Source organism: Pleurodeles waltl, chromosome 6 (genome assembly GCF_031143425.1).
Source record: "Pleurodeles waltl isolate 20211129_DDA chromosome 6, aPleWal1.hap1.20221129, whole genome shotgun sequence".
In the NCBI taxonomy this organism is placed as follows: domain Eukaryota; kingdom Metazoa; phylum Chordata; class Amphibia; order Caudata; family Salamandridae; genus Pleurodeles; species Pleurodeles waltl.
In genome coordinates, this window is record NC_090445.1 from 1,438,002,109 (window position 1) to 1,438,021,559 (window position 19,451).

Sequence of the window (19,451 nt, forward strand, 5' to 3'; positions counted from 1 at the left end):
GCTGTAAAGAATGACACCAAATTTGCCAGAAAGTGTGCTTTCTGTGATTTGGTGTAAATCTGCTCAGTAGTTTTTGAGGCGTTCAGGTTCAAATTTTATAGGTATTTCTCTTCACAGAGTATCCGCGGATCTGACAAATTAAAAGAAATGGTCTGAGTGACTATTACCACATCACCAAAGATGTGGCAGCAGCCATTTTAGGAATCAGGGCCTGATTACAATCGTGGCTGACGGGGTTACTCCATCACAAATGGGACTGATATCCCGTCTACCGTTTTACAATCCTATTATGGACGATGGTGATCATAATATGGCGGACGGAATAGCTGTCATGTTTGTGGCAGAGTTTTCTATCCGCCAAGATCGTAATCAGGCCCTCAGTCCCAAGTCCATGAAAAAAACCCTCATATTAAAAAAATTAAAAAAACACTTCTAAAAAAATAAAAAATAAAAAAATACTCTTAGGCCCCTTAAGTGCCTGGTAAAGGGGTCCCGGAGATTTACCCCCCCCACCCCACAAAAAAACTGTTATAGTAAAAAAAAAAAAGCTTAGGCCCGTTAGGTACATGGTGAGGGGGTCCCGGAGACCCTCCCCTCACCCAAACCCGAGCACCAAATTTTTGTATTAATCTATGGAATCACCCAGATGTTTAGTGTTCAGATGTGTCAAGGTCTTCTGGATTTTTCTACATGGCAGCGCCCCAAAGACCAAAAAGTGCAGCCCTCACCATTCCAAGTGGGACAATTCTGACAGTTAGCCAATCTCTCATGGTCCAAATGTAAAACCAAAACCCAAAATAATAAAATATCCTCTTGCTTGCCATGGGATAAGATGTTTTAGTGTGCGGAGGGAAAGCTGAAAGACTGTTACGTCCTTCAGTTGGGGTGGGGGCATGACCTGGCCCATACTGGTTGGTAGCCACCACCCCACTATTTTATATATATATATTTTTTTAATTCCCTGGCATCTAGCATACTTTCTTGCCCCACCCCCGGGGAGTGGATCCGGGGTAAGTGACCCATCTGCCCACCGGTGGGCAGAACAACTTTGTCCCCATTTATTTGGGATGGGGGGCGGGGTACGGCCATAACCCCACCCTCTTATTTTGAGAAAATAATCTTCCCTGGTCTCTGGTAGGCTTTCTGCCCCCCTTGCGGGCAGATGGGCCTTCCAAAAATAGGCAGATATGCCCCCAGGGGGGCAGATATGGCCAACAGTAATGCGCCCCCCCCATGGGGAGGGACCCTTGCCCAAGGGGCTGCGCCCCCAAACACAACACACACAACAATCCCTGGTGCCTAAGTGGTTTCTGCCCCTGCTGTGCCGGGAGAACCGCTTTCGCGATGAGGATTTCTGTTTTATATACAGCATTTACCAATTTCATGTTTTTTGAGGGAAGAGCCACAAGAAATGACTCTGATTAGGTAACTGTGAACCATGTTACCAGCGCTCCAATACCGCAGATTGAGTTAATGCTGTTGTGCCTGTTCGCACTGTGAGCGCCCTGGAGAACAAAGGGGAGAGACCACAAAAAAAAAAAAGTTCGCTCACGCTGAAGTATATAGGTAATTGTGCAATAATACATGTAAGGGGACAGTCTGCAAAGTGTGACAAAAACAGCCTCAAGGTGGGACAAACATAAAGCATTTACCAATGACATCAACTGATTTTTTAAAGGAAAGCCCACAAATGAGTTACTGTGATAGGCGTGACATGGGTGTGGTTAAAAGCCAACAATAATTACTATAGGTCCAGGCACTTGCGCGCTCAACCTAAAAATTAGTTCTGGTTATGGACCAAATCCATTGAATCTTCCCAGTTATGGTTATCAACTGACTAACTTTTCTCTATTTTCTTTATTTCATTGTAGTTGGTCAACTTGGATTTTGAGCATGACGAGCAAATATAGGATGCGTTGGTAATCCTAAATGGTGGATATCAGTGGTTTGTGCATTTGAGCCAGAATCAACACTGTGTCTTTTTCCAGTGAATGACTTTCATTTGATTTTTTTTTTAATCAAGTTCATAATTTCCAACATCCACTGCATACATACTTGAGCGGTGCACCGTTTTTAATCTGCTTAGAAGGTGGTGAAGCTAACTGCTCAGTGAGAGAAGTAGCAAGGACCTGAGCTAACACCAGGCCCGATGATTGGAGCCAGATATCAAAGACGTCTCTCCCTAGTTTGAGATGCCAAGTAGCCACCAGGAGTTTGCAGCAGTGCAGTGCTGCAATGAACAAAGAAATAACAGATTCATATGTTGAGGTGCTGCAGCGTTTCTTTCCACACTGCAATAAGCTTTGAACATTGACAGTTGCATTCGCCCAGTATACTAGGGTGACTCCATCTATCCAAAAACAGCCCCGAGGAGGGAGACAGGATTTTCTCTCCATTTCAAGTCTTGGAATAGGGTCCCATTGGGGGGGGGGGGGGCAGCTGCATCGATTCAGTAGCTGTTAGAAATATCTTCTTAGACCTAATTAGTTTCAAGTTAGGTGTGGTTAAAGTGATGGTTGGCCACTTGCCCTAAATGCCACTACAACACATTGGAACACATGACTCCAGACAGTGACTCACTCCTGTGCATGCCTCCATAAACTGAGAATCTAGTCTGCAAATTGCGAAGAGACTGGCCTTGAAGGTTGATTCACACTGTGAAATTTGCTGGAGTGCCTTGCATAAGTTACCCAAAATCCCTCTTTTTGACTATGGGTCAGTTAAAGCACAAACCCTTCCCTGCTCCACCTACAATCTAGTATCCAGTGCACTAGAAACGTGGACTTCTGGATCCCCCGGCACCCCTGAGCATTTATACACCGAGCCTACTGAACTTTGCTTTGGCACCCTGATTTCACTTTTTTTTTTTAACTTCAGTGTGACCATTTACCATTTTGGTTCAGGGCTGGGAGTTTTACTACTTTTGGAACTGATCTGAGGCAAATTCTGCATCTAAAATTACAATCCAATGGAGTGTCCCATCCAGCACCGTGGGTCACCGAAAAAGCAAAGAAAGATTCAGACATCTTAAATGCAACTTGATACACTGTGTTCACTTAAGCCGATAGACTGTATGAACAGAAATGATTTGCAGTAAGCAAGTTTCCCAATGGCAGCTGAAAACACAAACCTCTTCCCCACAAAATAAGACTTGCTAGAATTTGCAGGGTTATAAGAGTCTAGATCAGAAATGTTATAAAATATTTGGGAGAGTGTCACAGTTCAGCTAGCATCTTCTGTTTTTGTGTTGATCTTACATTAACTCTCCTTCACCTTCCTGAGAAAGAAGACCTATCATTTTTAGAGATAGGTCTGGCTGATCATTGATCCTTACTGTGTCATGCTGGTTTCTAGGCCACTACCAGCTTACTTTTGCCACCTCATGCCACGTCAACTGCCAAAAGGGAATACACTGGTAATCCAACTACAGTGCATTAGCAATGGAACCCATTATTCACGTTATGTACTTCTTCTCTGGTCTCCATCAATTAATCTTGACCTTTAGTTTCCCTACATAGATTCTCCAACCCCTTTGCCACTGACACCAAGCTTATTCCTGGTAGTCACGGACAAAACTGTCCTGCTCCTGGACATCGGACAATCTGCACTCCCACCTCTCACAGAAAGTTCCCACAACTATGGCCCACTCTCCATGAGGGCTGCATCATGATGTGACATGCTGTGTTCAAGGACAGTGCCGAGATCAGACTCGCAGTATGTTTTTGGGCCTCCACTAGTTATATCCAACTCCCCCTGCCCTAGGCTCTGTGAAATGACATGCACAGCCAGGCATTCATATGCTGCATATTCTCAAAATCCACTTCTGACACTTCCTATGTAGGATAGGCGGGCATCTGCTTAAGTTGTAGAGGATGTGCAAAACAGACCAACATTGCCATTAAAAAGCAAGAAAGTAAAACCAGGTACAATAGTTGTTTTCTGAATTAAGATAAAAGCACAACCACTCTTTCATATAATCGATTACTTTCAGTCCACCTGTCTTCTCAAGAAAGTTGTTTTTAACAAAGACTCAGGAGGAGGGGAGTAACGCGTTATAGTAAAGCACAGAAGCTGAGCTTTAAAAGTCCAGTCTCAACATGTCCTGGTTGTGGAAAAGAAGAGACAACCTAACTAGTTCCAGGACTACAGTAATACACCAGGCATCATGATGACGGAAACAGAAACTGCATGGAGAGACTTGGTGAATAAAGGTGTTGGGGGCTGCTTGGCAGTCTTATGAACTGTTCCAGGTCTTTTAAAAAGAAAGCACATTCAGAGGTCACTAATCCTGTCATCCATCAGTTCAGGGACTTTACTGCTTGAAGTAAACCTACTTTCCCATGATCTTGATCTCATGGCACCATCGCTCCTTGTTCTTCGCACTAAGTTCCAGTCGACATGATTTGATTGCAATCTTCACACCGGTTTCCTATGGGAAGAAAAAGAAAAGGAGCTTTAAGTGACCAGAGTAACAGTAATGAGACATTATGAATTATGGGACTGTCAGAAAGTATGTAGATAAAAAGCAGATCTCAAGTGCACAGTGGAGTCCTTCAAGCTGCCCTTCCAAGACGAAATAGAGAATAAGTAATGACGATGTGGCAAGTTCAGGAATTCTTCCTTAGACAGTCCAAGGTGGTGGCTGATTTATTAGCATGTGGACCTCTGAGGTACCCTCAGCGCTCGAAATATCCACTCGACCGCTCGCACTGGTGAGTCTTATTTGATCAGGTCGAGCTATTTTTAATACTCACATGACCCTTCTGGCGAGTTGACACTGAACAGGTGTTCTGTTCAGTTGAAAAGTGGAGGGGCAATAAAAGATGCCTTTAAATTTTGTTCTTATGCCACATTTGCTCTGTGTTAACAGACAGAGGTCAAAAGTCAGTTTCTCTTACAATTACATTTCCTTCTGACTGCAGAGTTTCATGACTTTGTAAAGTGAACTGTGTGACCCGCTGTTTAGAATGTAAAATAAAAGGATATAGGGTGTCAGGTTTACACCCAACATTTAAATGACTAAGTCAACTGTGCAAACATTTCAAAATATATTTCAGTAGTTGTGAAAGCCCGTTTTTACATTTCTGTGTGATGAAAAGAATGTCTTAATAGGATGAAAACAAATCAGAATATGTTATGTGTTTATGTGCAAAGGATATGTTTTCTGAAACACAATTTTCAAAGATGAATACGCTATATTGTTTTATCAGTAAAGCTGCAAGTTCGTGGAGAGGTTTTCAGACATTTCTTGGAAAGTTACTGTGTATAGATGACAATATATTACCAAATCTTGGTTTAGTATTATATTTATTAAAATTGAGTGTTTAGACAAACTGAGTAACACTCCTGCCCTGATGGCAATGTGGTTAGTAAACTAAAAGAAGTCCTAGGTTATGTCGGTTAGAAGTCACAGATATGTGGGCTAGATTCTTGTGATTCATGAAGCAAACATAAAGCCTACTTAAACAAACAAAAGAGGTTTTTTTGTACTGCAGAAATGCTGGAGCTTACATATTTGAAGTTGCAATCATATGTGAGAATGAATCAAAAGGCAACTCTGTAAACTATTTGCCTAGGATCACACAATTTGAGACCGTTTATGGGTCAAGTACATTACAGTTAGGTGGAGTAGATTATTTAAGTTACTCGACCTGCGGGTCTAGTAACATTTTTATGATTTTTCGAGCCCTGCTCATGGAGCATGCAGCCAGTTCAATGCAAAGTATTCCTCACTGGAATATTCCCTGCTATACAGAGTTAGCCTAGTAGACAAGTGAGGGACGTGGGAGTGGGTTGGGAGTGTGTCTGGAACACAGGCACAGAAGTGAGAAAGGGTGGAAGGATTGTGGGGATAGCTTCTTGCATACAACGAACCACACACAGTGGTGGGTTGCAGAAAATAACTCTCACTTTCTCTGTAGGCACTGGGATTTAAAATTCACAGGAAAAGAAGGTTGTTCAAGCAGGGCAAAGATAGACTATAACAATTTGCATTAAACTTTGCCTTGCTGTAACTGCATTTTGCTACCTTTTATTTATGCAGCACTTCATAACTTAGTCTTGGTGTGGAAGCACTTAAGGTAGGCACTGAAGTTATTAATCATGAAATTGGTACTCATGTTATCAATGAAAATCAGTGTGACCCTCTGATGGGGAATTGGGCTTAACATTAAGGAGCCTGAGCAAGGTGTTCCAACGTGATGGAATGAGAACCCACTGCCAGCATATTTGTTCTAGTCGGATAAAAAAAGGTTTCAGCTACAGAGGAGTAGCAAAGTCAAACGTCAAAGTAAAACTGCTACGAGGCAAATACAGCAGCATGTAACTAGGATACGCAAATGTGGGTAGAAATTAGAAAACAAAACACACACACACACACACTTGCAGATTATCCTATGTCAGCGATATCTGAGATGATTCCTGGTTTGATCAAAGAAAGAAAGCAAATGACTATTAAACAGCCATCATTTTTATAGCCTTAGCTAACAAAGTTATTCTCTGTGCTGCATCCAACAGGAGGGACACATGCTACAGAACACGAGGCACAGGAAAATATATTGGACATTGCCTTTAACAGTATCCTCTTCTCTACTACCAGAGAGCTTTTGCTGAACCACAGATAAGCCCTGGGCTGTTACAGTGTTGGCCAACACAACAATTTCACAGACAGTGTCTAACAATGAATGCCTAGTATCAAAGAGATCTGGCACACTTTTCAGACATTTTTTGGCTATTATAGTAGAGCTCCTTCCATGCTTTAATCCTCAGTGAGAAGAGGAGTGAGCAGTAAACTCTTTTTATTTGATTGCTAAAACGTTGATCTTTGTGTCTATACTTCTCCATGGAGCCATATTGTTCTGCTATTTCACATTACCATGTGTGGAAATCACCTTGTATGATATTTTATAATTATGGCTCCTAATTTTATGGTAAGTTTTTAAACATAAAAAAAAAAAAAAAAATATCAGTAAAAATGGAACACTGTGACCCCTATTTATAATGCTCAGAAACATCAAGGGGTACCTGACTCTGGGAAAGGTAAAGGTATTCGCAAAATGAGAGCATAAAAATAAAGAAATAAAATAAGGGTGAAAAAAATACTTAGGGCTCTTCCTGCAAAAAGCCCCTTTGATAATGGCAGTAACTCTAGAAGTCTGAGTTAGCTGTGATGGGGCTGGCAGGTTTTGTGGGTCTTAGAAGGAGGAACACCACCCCAGAGGGAGGCAGTTTCCAAGTTTTACTTTTTCTGGGAAAATGGATCAGACAGGAATCCTGTGTTCCACAATTAAAATTATACATTCTTAAGCTTACCTTAAGTTCCCCCCTTTCTGTTCTGGATTGCCCTCATTTTTGACTGTGCAGTACTGGTGTTATGACAATTGTGCACTGGGCCATGCTGATCAAGACTCAGTGCACGTGCTCCAACCCATAATAGTATGTTTAACAGTTTTTTCCTCCAATTGCATTACATAACTTACTTATAAGTCCTTTGCATATGGTACCCATGGCCTGTAACTTAAGTGTCCTTGATACTGCAGCACTGATTGTGCAGCCACAAGTGTGACAAAGCGAAGTATGTCCACCCCTGCAGACTGGTAAGGCAGTTTTTAAACTGCTAACACGACTTTGTCATTTAAACTTATGACAAACCATAAACTTTACTTTAAAATATACATAAGTTACCTCTAAGGAAATCCTAATGAGCCCTAGGGAAGGGTGCTCTACATTAAAAAGGACGTGTTTTTATATGTCCTGGCAATAAAAACCCTTCATTGTCATTTTTTACTATAGGCAGGCTAGTAGCTCCAAAGGCGAGTATGGAATTATCCACTGACAACTCAGCTGTGCACACTTCCAAAATGGACTACTAAACATTGTACTTCAAGGTATCAAAATAATCACTGCATTAAACCTGACTTATTGCTCAAATAAAATGTAATGTCACTTGGTCACAAATGGCAGCTTTAGAAAGTTGCCACTTAGTTGTCTAAAGTAGCTAAGTAGCCGCCCTCAAGACAGCCTGCTGCCCTCTTGGAGAGCGGTGTGAATGACTCTCAGGAAGGTAAACAAAGGATCTTACAAGGGAAAAGGTAGGACCTCCTCTTGGCAGGATGGCCGAATGAAAGGCAAACTTCAAACAAGAAGTTGCCTTTGAAGGGCAAGTGGTAGATACCCTTAAAAGGGGCTAACTACTTGTTTTAGCAGACAGGCTGGCATCTCTGGCAGAGAGGGAAAAGCCATTGCAAATAGTATTTTCAAGAAGAGTAAGTGTAGCCCCCAGGTAGCCACATCTCTTGGTTGGACTAGGGAGCTCCACACACCGAGAGAAGACTTCTGCCAGGTTGAGAGTTGGAAGAATAGTGCATTCTGGGATAGCCAGACGCTGCACTTCCCAGGAAGAAGTCATTAGATGGGAGGCGACTTGGCAGCCCTTTGGCTACTTAGTCGCCACATCCCTGTAGGCTTGTGGAGGGCATAAAAGTAGCACCCTGAGCACCCAGACTTTAGATCACATCTATACTGAGGAGAAAGAACAGAAGAAAGACTGCCCTGCTGTTCCCTGGACACAGCAAAGCGAGGCTGCAAAGACTGGACTGCACGGACTGTCCCTTGCACTACTGAATAAAGGACTGGGCCTGTGGTGCTCCGCACATGGAAACGTTACCCATTAGCCCCAAACGCAAAAGTGACTTAAGAGTCAGTTGGCTGACTCCCAGATACTGCCACTGGGTGTTAAAAGCTGAGAAGCTTTTACACCCTTGAGTGCCCAGCGCCAACAAGCCTGACTGATGCTGGGCACTGAGGTGCTACCTGGGTGATCATGTTTTGACCACTCAAAACATGCACGGAGTCTGCTGGGCCTGTGTGAGTCATCAGAGTGCAGTTTGGCCACCCAATTTACTGCAAGTTAAAGGGAACTGTAGACCAATGACAACTGTTTTTGTGCTGCACTTCACCCAGACTTCGTGGGACATCGACCCCTAAGGCCAGTCACCTTCCCATGCTGGAGAACCAAGAAGAGACCACAGGAAAGCCCCTTGACATCATCTTAGCATCCTCAAACATCTTCAGCATCTTGCATCAGGACCACTACATTGACGTCTATGGTGGTTTGCCCATAGGACGCAGAAATGTTTACACCCAAAGGTAACTGTCCCCTGGACTTGACTGGTCCCTGAGACTGACTTCTTATCAGAATTGCCCTCTCAAGAATGCCCATATAGTTTTTTTTTCAAATTGCTTGTTGTGTCTAACCCTAAATCACAAAAAGCAGTGATTTATTGTCTCTTTGGAAATTCATATTTTGGGAAGCCGCTGGTGGATTTTTGTTGTTGTGGGGTCAACTTAAAGAAACAAAATACAAACATTTTTTAAAATAAATCAGTGCTGCATTTTTAATATGTTGCATTTTCCTCTTATTCGACTGTTTTTGTACTTTTTAATACTTTACATTTGTTGCTTAGATAAAGCCTGACTGCCCTGAGCTACAGCTACCCAGGACTGAGCTAAAGTTTTACAAACAAACCAGACTGGATATTGATTTGTCTCATTATTGCATGGTGAGATCTCACAACCCCGCCATATAATAATCCACATTACCTCACATGGTTTAGACAGGCAAACCAGTAAGGCTTATTTGCAAGTTTATGCTATGGACCCTACCTGTATGGTGAAGCCTCTTGTCCCTATTTCTTTCTGCAGTGTTAAAAACCAATTGCTTCTTGAGTCTGATTTTGCGTGTGAGCACCCTACCCGGACAATCCCTGGATAACTGCTCTAGGCAGCCAGTATGGTCCCCATGTAACTAGGAATTAGTGACCAGCCCACAAAGAGTTTTAGGCGGCTTGGAAAGGAGAAGAATTGCAACTATGGTTAATGGTTTTACCTCAAGGACACAAAATGCTTGGTGCAATGAAGGGCTGCAACAGCATTAGGTGATCACAATTATTTAGCCCACTTTGCCAACTCTGTAATCCATGGTGTGCTTTTTGTTTTGTTTGAGGGATGGTCTTATGTTTGGGTCCCAGGAAGTTCCTTGAAAGAAGTGACCCCATACCTGACAGGAGTGAGCAGAATGGTTTTCTCCAGCTTACCCGGGCAAAGCTAGAGGGACCTCACCCTGTCATTACTTAGTCATATGTTTTGGGTTGAACAGTAATTTAAGTCACTGGACTCCAGAGGTAAACTCTTCTCGTTCCCCAACATGAACCCAGTAACTCCCATCACCCTGTGATTCCTGAAAAGGTTCTAGATGTGGGTTGGATAATTACCAAATGGCATATTGTGTATTTGCTGGCCTTTATTAAGCATACACAATGAGCATCTTAGCTGTTTGTGACAGATGTTTGTGACTGGAGGAATTCACACGGAGGACAAGGCATTATCATTCAACTTATGCCAACTCAGTAGTGATGCTTCCGGAGTAATAGCGATTCTTCAATTATAATTTCCTTAAGTCATAATCATATCTTCTACAAAGAGAAGTCCTTTTGGGTTTAGAGAAGGTTAGCGTTCAGCCAGATCACCAAGTTTCGGGCTGATCTTTAGTAAGTCAACTCTTTGCCTTTCAGTATTTAGTTTAGCATTAGCGTTGCCCTGAAGGACCATTGTCCTTTGGCTCCATCCTCTAATTAAAAGGTAATTCTAAAGGTATTTCATTGATGTGAGCCTCCTCAATCATATCAACGATCCTAGCCAAAGGAACCACTACATCTAGGAATCGGTCTTGGAACTGATTACCTTTCTATTCAAGTTAGGTAGAGACCCGAGAAAAAACCTCAAAAGGTCGCTAAAACCACATTTTAGTGACCTTTTGAGGTTTTTTCTCGGGTCTCTACCTAACTTGAATAGAAAGGTAATCAGTTCCGGGTCTAGGTTGGGGGTCAGACAAGTTTGATCATAAATTACAGGATGGGAGCATTAAACTTTTAAAATGTTTCTGGCTCTCTTGTCGAGAGGATTGCAAATCCATTTTTAATGAATTTTGTTACACGTGCTTGTGGGTACCATTCCGTACTTCTTGGGTGTTTATTATTGTTTGGTGAAAAGATCTCCTCCCCCAGAGGATCCATGAACCACATCCTTTGAGAAGGGGAAAGATCCTCTTCCATGAATAAATTGTCCAGATCAAACCTGATTCATCACCATCAGGATCCAGGACATATTTGTCCAGAGGTTTTTCAGTACGGAATTCCTCCTCACCCACATCAGAAAAATGCATGTCACTGGGAGTGTGTGAATCAAATCTATTCCAAGAGGTAGTATTCATCTTTGTGCCACGTATAGCATCCATTTGTTGTAGGGTTCTTAGACCTCAACTTCTCTTTCAGGTGCTTATGGCCTCCGTTCTGTTGAAGGTGCTTTGGATACCCATTTTTTTTTTCTTCATAAACCAGGCTCTTTCTTTCTGGCTCATTAATATGTTGAATTTTTCTTATTCTCCTACCCTTTGTTGTTCGTAATGCTTCTTTTTTGCAAGATGGATTCACAAACCTTTGAGGAGGATTCACACTCTTTTTCATTATTAAGAGTGTTTCTGGTCGACATGACTTGCTCCAAAGATGCTTTAACGCATGTGCGCATTTTGTGGTGAATCATTTTTTTAAATAATTTCTTCATTAATTCTTCCTTGAAAAAGGCCAAAGGACTGTCTTTCATCATCAGACATACTGCACAGTAATAACATTCAACGTAGTAGACTATCTTTTTTTTATGGCTCTGTTATTTTAAAAGTGTTAATAATATAGCACGTTTCAACAGGAATTAGTGTAAATTTGTCAGTTAAAGAAGGAGAACGATGAAATAGCGATAAGGAATCAGCTGAGAGGGATAACGATCAGCTGAGATCGTAACTGTCACAGATGACGCGTTATGATCTCCCAAAACAGCAGCGTAATATTAGGAAATCCGATGGAGTTGTCACCAACTTAAAATGGAGAGCTGGGATTTCGCATTGGGATGGCTTGCCGTGTCCCAACGCATTCCTCTAATGGCTCTATGCCGCCTGTGTGAGCTCTGCGTCTTGGCTGCAGCCGATCGCGGATTGTGAAGGCCTATGTATCTCGGATGAAGCCGATTGCGGCCTGATCCCGGTCGGATCATGTCTTCACCAAAGTTGAACACAGTGAGGTTGCCGCGAGAGAGAATGGTGAAGGGGGTCGTATTTAAGAGAAAATCCACTAATACGTGTGAAACTGAATCATGAATTCTGAGGGCGAGAGCCTGTGATCGTGACTTCTAGACCAAGATTAATTCTTGGAACAGTCCGAAAAAAGGGGTAAGAATGTGGTCTATGCGCTCACCAGTAAAGTCTACATTGCATGTAATACCAAATTAAATAAATAGTACAAGTAGGTACATTTAAATGCTAACTCAATAAGGTAACCATGAATTGAAAACCGACAAAAACACAATAAATACATACAAAGTATAATAGATTACTAAATATACAAGAGCAGGTATAAAATGATACTTATATGCAAGGAGGAGCATTTAAAAGAGGCAGAATGCTGTCTACATTGACTGGTTATGTGTAATGAACGTTCTATTTTAGAATGTTTTCCTTGTGATGTGATTTTCTTTTAAGTGATGCGTGGAGTAGTATTAAAGGAATAATGCATAACGGGAGTCTCCGGTCTTGTAATGAAATTGCAGTTATTGAAATGTCTTTCTGTTTTCTTGGTCACTGATTTAAAACTTTATGAATGCGTATGTACCATTACAAAAATAAGAAGAAAAAACAACTCATGCTGAACAAGATTTGCACGAATAGTCGTTAATTTTCTTTTTCTGTGCCGTCACATGTACTGTTTATTCGTTTTCTAGTGTGTGTGTGCAAAATTGTATTTTTATTTTAACACTGATTGCAATAAATTGCTTACATTTTAGTTTTCCTTTCTCAATTTCATCAAAAGAAAATAAAGAGGTATATTTTTGAGATTTAGTTTCCGGAAAGGAAGTCCCACTTTGGATGAAAGAAAGTGCACATCTTTACCTAAAAGGAGCACCAACTAGGTTCTGAATGAGGGATTTGATGGTATTATGGTACAAAACGTATTATAAAGTGCATACTACGATGGAAGGTGGGGTGCTCATGGATAGGGGTGAGAGGAAAACTGTCACTGTTTGAAGGGACATGGAGGTGCACACCTGGAACTGAAATTGGGTGTGGATCATGGGTCGCTGAATATGTGGAGTAAGCAGTTGACCTGGGGCTGCTGCACTAGGTTGACTCAGGTGGAGTTTACCCACAAGGGTCTGAATGGGGATACACCTTGGATAGAAGGAAAGTCAGCCCTGTCACCTAAATGAGGGCCAAACGTAGGCAAGGGTTCACTTTGGGTTGACTGTTGGTGAATGATGTGTGACGGGGGGTGCGTGGAGTAACTCAATGGAGGCTGACAATAAGGGCTACCCCACGGCTATAAGAGTGGCATCAGGTGAGGGAACCTTCAAAAAGCCATTGTCTCACAAACCACAACAAGAGTTAGAAGTCTCATCATACTGTCCACTCTTCACAATGTTATTGTTAATATAACTTGATAAAGTGCAATGAATCATGCCAAGGGGGAAGATTGCAATAATCCAGCCCAGATAAAACTGCAACCTGGACAATAATCTGTTGCGTATTGGAGTAAAACTAAGAAAAAATAATAATAAAGAGAATATGTTTAGGGCTCCTCAAAAGCCCAAAACAGGTATCGGCCATCAAACTGGCCTGGGTCTCGAAGGTCAGAGAATTGTCCATAACAATCCTAAGTCTCCTGATAAAAATGGTATCTCACTTGTGTGAATAGGCCAAGTGCCCGCAACAGGAAACGGCCCAAAACGCAACATTGACACATCACATTTTTAACACTCAAACCTGACTTTTTTTTTTGGGCAATGTGCCTAGCTGTGGATTTTGGATCTTAGCTCAGCCGGCACCTAGGGAAACCTAGCAAATCTGTACATTTTTTTTTTTTAAACGAGACACCTTGGGAAACCCAGGATAGGGTGACTTGTGTGGATCTCACCAGGTTCTGTTACCCAGAATCCCTTGCAAACCTCAAACTTTGACTAACAAACACATTTAACTTACATTTCAGTGATGGTAGTTCTGGAATCTGCGGGAAACCACAAACTTGCTTCCACACAGCATTTCCCATGTCTTCTGACAAAAACAGTACCTCACTTGGGTGGGTAGGCTTAGTGCCCACGACAGGAAATGGCCCAAAACACAACATGGATACATCACATTTTTCCCCTCAAAACTGAGCTGTTTCTTGCTAAGTGGGTAGTTGTGGATTTTGGACTCTAGCTCAGTTGGCACCCTGGGAACTTAGCAAGCCTATACATTATTTACAACTAGACACAGAGGGAAATCCAGGATGAGGCGACTTGTGTGGCTCTCACTAGGCTGTGTTACCAAAAATCCCTTGCAGATCTCAAACTCTGACTAAACCAAACACATTTTCCTCACATTTCTGTGATGGAAACTTCCGGGAAACACATTAATCCATAACCTTCCTACCACCCAACATTGCCACACCTGTGCCGATAAAAGAGAAGCCACACTTGTGAAGCTGAGCTTAGTGTCTGCGACAGGAACAGATTGAACCAGGGCTAAAGGGAGCCCTTGCGTGGGGACTCCTATTGGTCTTGGTTGGATCCGTTCCTATTGCTGGCACTAGGCCTAACCACACAAATGGCACAGCATTTCTATCGCCACAAATAAGGCAACGTTGGGTGGTAGGAATTCTGTGGATTGCTGAAGATTCCATCACAGAAACTTAGGAAAAATGCATGACTTTAGGCAAAGTTTAAGATTTGCAGGACACTGTGGATAAGAAAATATCATGGGATTTGCAAAAAGCACACCACCCTGGAATCCCCCAGTTGTCTATTTTTCAAAAGTGTCTGTGGTTGGTAGGTTACTATGGGTGACATTTTAGCATGGCCCCAAATCCTACAGCTGTCCTTATTGCTGATCTCTCCTTGTAGCACTTTAAGGCCGTTTGCGTCAAGGTGTCTTGGCCTATCCGCACAAGTTAAGTACTATTTTTTATCGGTAGACTTGGGGAATGCTATGCAGTAGGACATTTGTAGCTCCCCACAGATTCCAGAAGTTTTCCTCACTGAAATGGGCGGGAAATGTGTCATTAGCCATTGTTTGAGGTTTGAAGGGCATTGTGGGTAAGAAAATGGTGTGAACTGCATGTGAAACACACCACCCTGGAATGCCCCAGATATCTAGTTTTCAGAACTTTCCAGGTCTGGTAAGTTTTCCAAGTGGTAGCCTACCCAAGCTCAAAAAGTGCAGCCATTCACCATTGCAAGTGGAACGATATATGGAGTTAACCAAGCTCTCCTGGGTTATTTGTAAAATCAACAACCAAAAGAATCAAACACCCTCTTGCTTGCTATTGGGATGAGATGCTTTAGTCCACAGGGGGAGCAGGAAGACTGCTACCCTCTTAAGTTGGGGGCAGGGCCCATGGTAGTGGGCAGGCTCCACCCCTCTATTTTTATTTATTTTAATGCTCCGGTGCTAGGGGGATCTCTCTACTCCCTCTCCCACCCAGGGGCAGACCAGCCCTCAAGGGGAACAGGAAGACAGTTTCCCTTTTTCGGGGGGTTGGGGACACTGCCATGCCTATGATGGGCAATGTCAGCAGAAGGGACAAATGTTACACTTGTTGTTACACCAGTGAATACCTCAGTCACTGGAGGAATAGAAAAGCATTTCTTAGAATGCATCGCTTAATAATACATCAACATCACGCATCAGCCGGTTTCTTGAAGCACTAAGCACCTGAAATGTGAAAACATCATATCTACTTCAAAAACCATATAACATAATAATCACTAGAACTCAAAAGGACAGACACAAACTGTGCCAGACTTCTAGTTAAAAGTGCTGTTCAATACTCTCTAATACAAAGACCCTGAAGCAGGCATAGAGTAAGACTGCTCTCGAGTAGATCATATCCTACCTTCAAAACAGAACTAATGTCATCCACACTCCCTCTTTCTCATACAAACCCTACTTCACAAAAGCGGGGGTCCCTCAAGGATCATTCATCTCACCCATGCTTTTCAACATCTACATGATGTCATTACCAACAATGATCAATGAATTTCAACTGACATGCTACAACTATGCAGGTGACAAACAAATGCCCCAAAGACATCACAAACTCACAAATCTTCAGCTGCCTCAGAGACATTGATCAGCAGATGAGCCATCTTGAAGTGAATGCTTCCAAAACAGAAATACCCACATGTGGAGATTGGAAAAAGTATGACCGCCTCTGCGCCTGGCCCGACAATCTGGGCCCACCTCCTAAACTATCTAAGGAAGTTATAAACCTTGTAATTACCATGGACTCCAAGTTAACAATGAAAGTTCAAGTGGACAAATTAGCAAGATCAAGCTTCATCACCATGAAAACTCTGCAATGCATCTTTCCCCACCTCAGATTTCCACACAAGGCGCAGGCTACTATCTCTCTTTAACTATCTAAACTGGATTACGCCAATGGCCTGTACCATGGCCTCTATCTCTACCTACTATGAAAAAACTACAACGCATTCAGAACTTAGCCAGCAGACTACTCCTACATGTAAGGCCACTAGCCCACATCTCTCCTGTCTTGAGGGCCCTAAATTGATTACTGTTTGCCAAAAGATCCACCTTAAAGCTGCTCTGTATCACCCACAGAACAATACATGGAACAAGACCACGTTTCATCAGGAATAAAATCACCAAATATATTGAAAAAAGAAACCTCAGCTTAAGGTTAACACCCTGTCTCAAAACACCACCATACAGGAAAAAGACAACAGGGGGTACATCCTTCTCTGTTTAAGCTGCCAAATTGTGGAATTCATTACCCCCAAATATAAGATCCATGGATAAATATCTTATCTTCAGAAGACTACTCAAGAGTTGTCTCTTTTCTACCTAACCACCATGCTCAAACAGCAGCGGACTGCATATCCCAGTGTATGTAAACATCTTATAATTTGATTATGTGCATACATCTAGATGTGTGTATTTCTTTGTACAAATTTGTATAATAACTATTTTATCTTAAAATATACAGATACCCTTTAGGCCTGTTTAACAAATGTATATTTTACTTCAAGGAAATAAATATATGTATCTATTTGTATGTGTAGGTGTATGTGTGTGTGTGTATGTATATATTTCTCTACATTTGACATGTTTATAGGCCATTGCATAGGTTCTATACAAGTTGCTTGATTAGATGCTTATGAATCTGTTTCTATTTTATCTATCACAATATGTAAATATTATCTTAACTATTTATCTACAAGCATTTCACTACTGAAATACTGAGGAGGAAAGATATAATAGTGTTATAAAAGTATACAAATAAAATAGCTTTGAATACTGTAACTATTGAAAGCCTGTGTTTATATGATACAACTTTAAATCTCAATATATTATATTCCTTACGCATTTATTCCCTTGATTATGTAATCATGTATCTATATATTACTACCCTAATCGTACTGTATGAGAGGGAAAAATCCCACATTTCTCTCTCTCAAAAGCTTTACTCTGTCTAACCATCACCCTATATCTCTATCAATCTATCCTCTATCTCCATTCTGACTCAATCCAAAACCTTTCTACTAATATGATCTCCAAAATAATCCTTCCCAGACTCTTCCCTCCTCTACTCCTCCTGGATCACCCCAAACCTCAGTTTATGATAATGAACTCTCAAACAATCCTAATAATTTCTCCTTCATTTCTCTCTCCTTTGACTCATCCCAAACTCCATTTAACTACTATGACCTCCCTAACACCTTTCTACAGACTCTTACATCCTCCAACCTCTCCTTTACTCATCTCAACCTCATCTCACTACTATGATCCCCCAGTCAACACTTCTGGATTCTTAACTCCGCTATCCCTCTTATTCTTTTCAAATCAACTAACAGACTCACATGTCCTCTGCTCAAATTAACTCAAACCTCCCTATATTAATATAAAAAACATATCTCCCATACTAATCCACTACTAATCTTTTTGGGTTCCAGAGTATCATGCTACGCACCGAAAAGCACTTTGACTCCTCACCAGGAGCAGTAAGCGCTATATAAAAACAATTAGAATCTTACTCCAATCTTCCAATTTGCTCAATTTGATGTGGTTGCAGTCCTTCATTTATGAATCAGTCCACAATGGAGATAGTTTAAATGACAGCACATCGAAAGGACACTTCGTCCTCTTCTTTCTGAAAATGTGGTTCACATACACATATTTCAGTGCTTGAAATAGAAAAATAGAAGTGCAGGTACTCTGTACCAGAGTACCTGCTTGTTTCTGAGAAGTGCCAGTACTCTCCAATTAAATGTATTACGTTTTTCCCATGAAGTGCAGGTACTCTCCCTCTCAATATAAAAAAGTGCCAGTACTCAGTACTGGCCCATTTAAAGCGCGGTCATATTTAAATGCCTATTTAAATTTCAAGCTACTCCCCCAAAGACGATGTCAACAGATTTCCGCCCCTATCAACTGAGGGCCTCCTCAGAACCATGGAAGAAAAGTGGTACCTAATAAACAAATAATGTATACGCTTACAATACACTGACCACCCTCTTCATACGCAATTTAAGACTTTCTTCGTTTTAAACTGCACCAGGTTAGTGTATGTAAATACTACATAAGCTAAGAAAGAAAGAACCCATCCCAGGTAAAACACTCATGCTGTCACTTACTTCACACCTCCTCCAACCCACCTTGCGCTCCCTCTCTCTGCCTGCAGAGCTGGAGGTTATTCCTCATAGGAATGGAGCCCTGTGTAGCCACAGGTGTAATCGTCCCTTCGTTCTACGCCCCTTAAGCCAAGCCCCGTTAATACCTGGTGTCGGTAAAGGATGACGTTCCCGAAGCCCCCGCTGCCAAGGCGTTCGCGGTGTTCCCAGGGTCCGCAATGCACAGCCTGCTGTAGGGGTGGTTTCTCCATGGCCCTCCGTGCCCGTTTCCGTGGTACCGAATAACCTGTCACACATCAGGTAATCGCACAGGCGGGGAGGGAATAACAACCACCCACACCGGACGCGTGATCATTGGATGCGCAAACCTATCTCGACTTCCCATTGGCTGCACGTCGTGACGTCTAAAAGTATGTTGACGGAAACTAAAGTTTGCACTCTTCCTCGTAGCTTCCCGAGTGTCAAGCCTCGTTCCGTTTCCGGAAAAATAGTTACGCCCACACTTCTATCCAATAGAAAGGAAGGCCTCTTCTTAGCCAAGTGATAGTCGAGGTACATTTTTGGTCTTTGCGCCCTTCCGTCACTGTTTTTAATTTCATTTTCCATGAAGAACTAGAAGACGGATACACGACTTCCAAAGCTGCCATGTTGGCGTACAAAGGTAAATGCTCAGAATAAGGCGAAACTCAAGAGAAAAAGGATATTAAAACATACATAAG

At 42.0% G+C, this 19,451-nt stretch overlaps 1 protein-coding gene across 1 annotated transcript in view; it reads right to left on the reverse strand.

Moving 5' to 3' along the window:
• The window catches only part of LOC138300931 (inhibitor of nuclear factor kappa-B kinase subunit alpha-like), a 417,875-nt gene extending 398,741 nt beyond the window's left edge, over nucleotides 1–19,134 (reverse strand). The window contains exons 1-2 of the mRNA XM_069240833.1: nucleotides 18,879–19,134; nucleotides 4,335–4,429 (exon numbers count right to left, since the gene is read on the reverse strand). Of these exons, the coding sequence (XP_069096934.1) occupies nucleotides 4,335–4,429; nucleotides 18,879–18,983 (200 nt within the window). The 5' untranslated portion in view covers nucleotides 18,984–19,134. The remainder of the gene's footprint in view (nucleotides 1–4,334; nucleotides 4,430–18,878) is intronic.
• Between the last annotated feature and the right edge of the window lie 317 nt (nucleotides 19,135–19,451).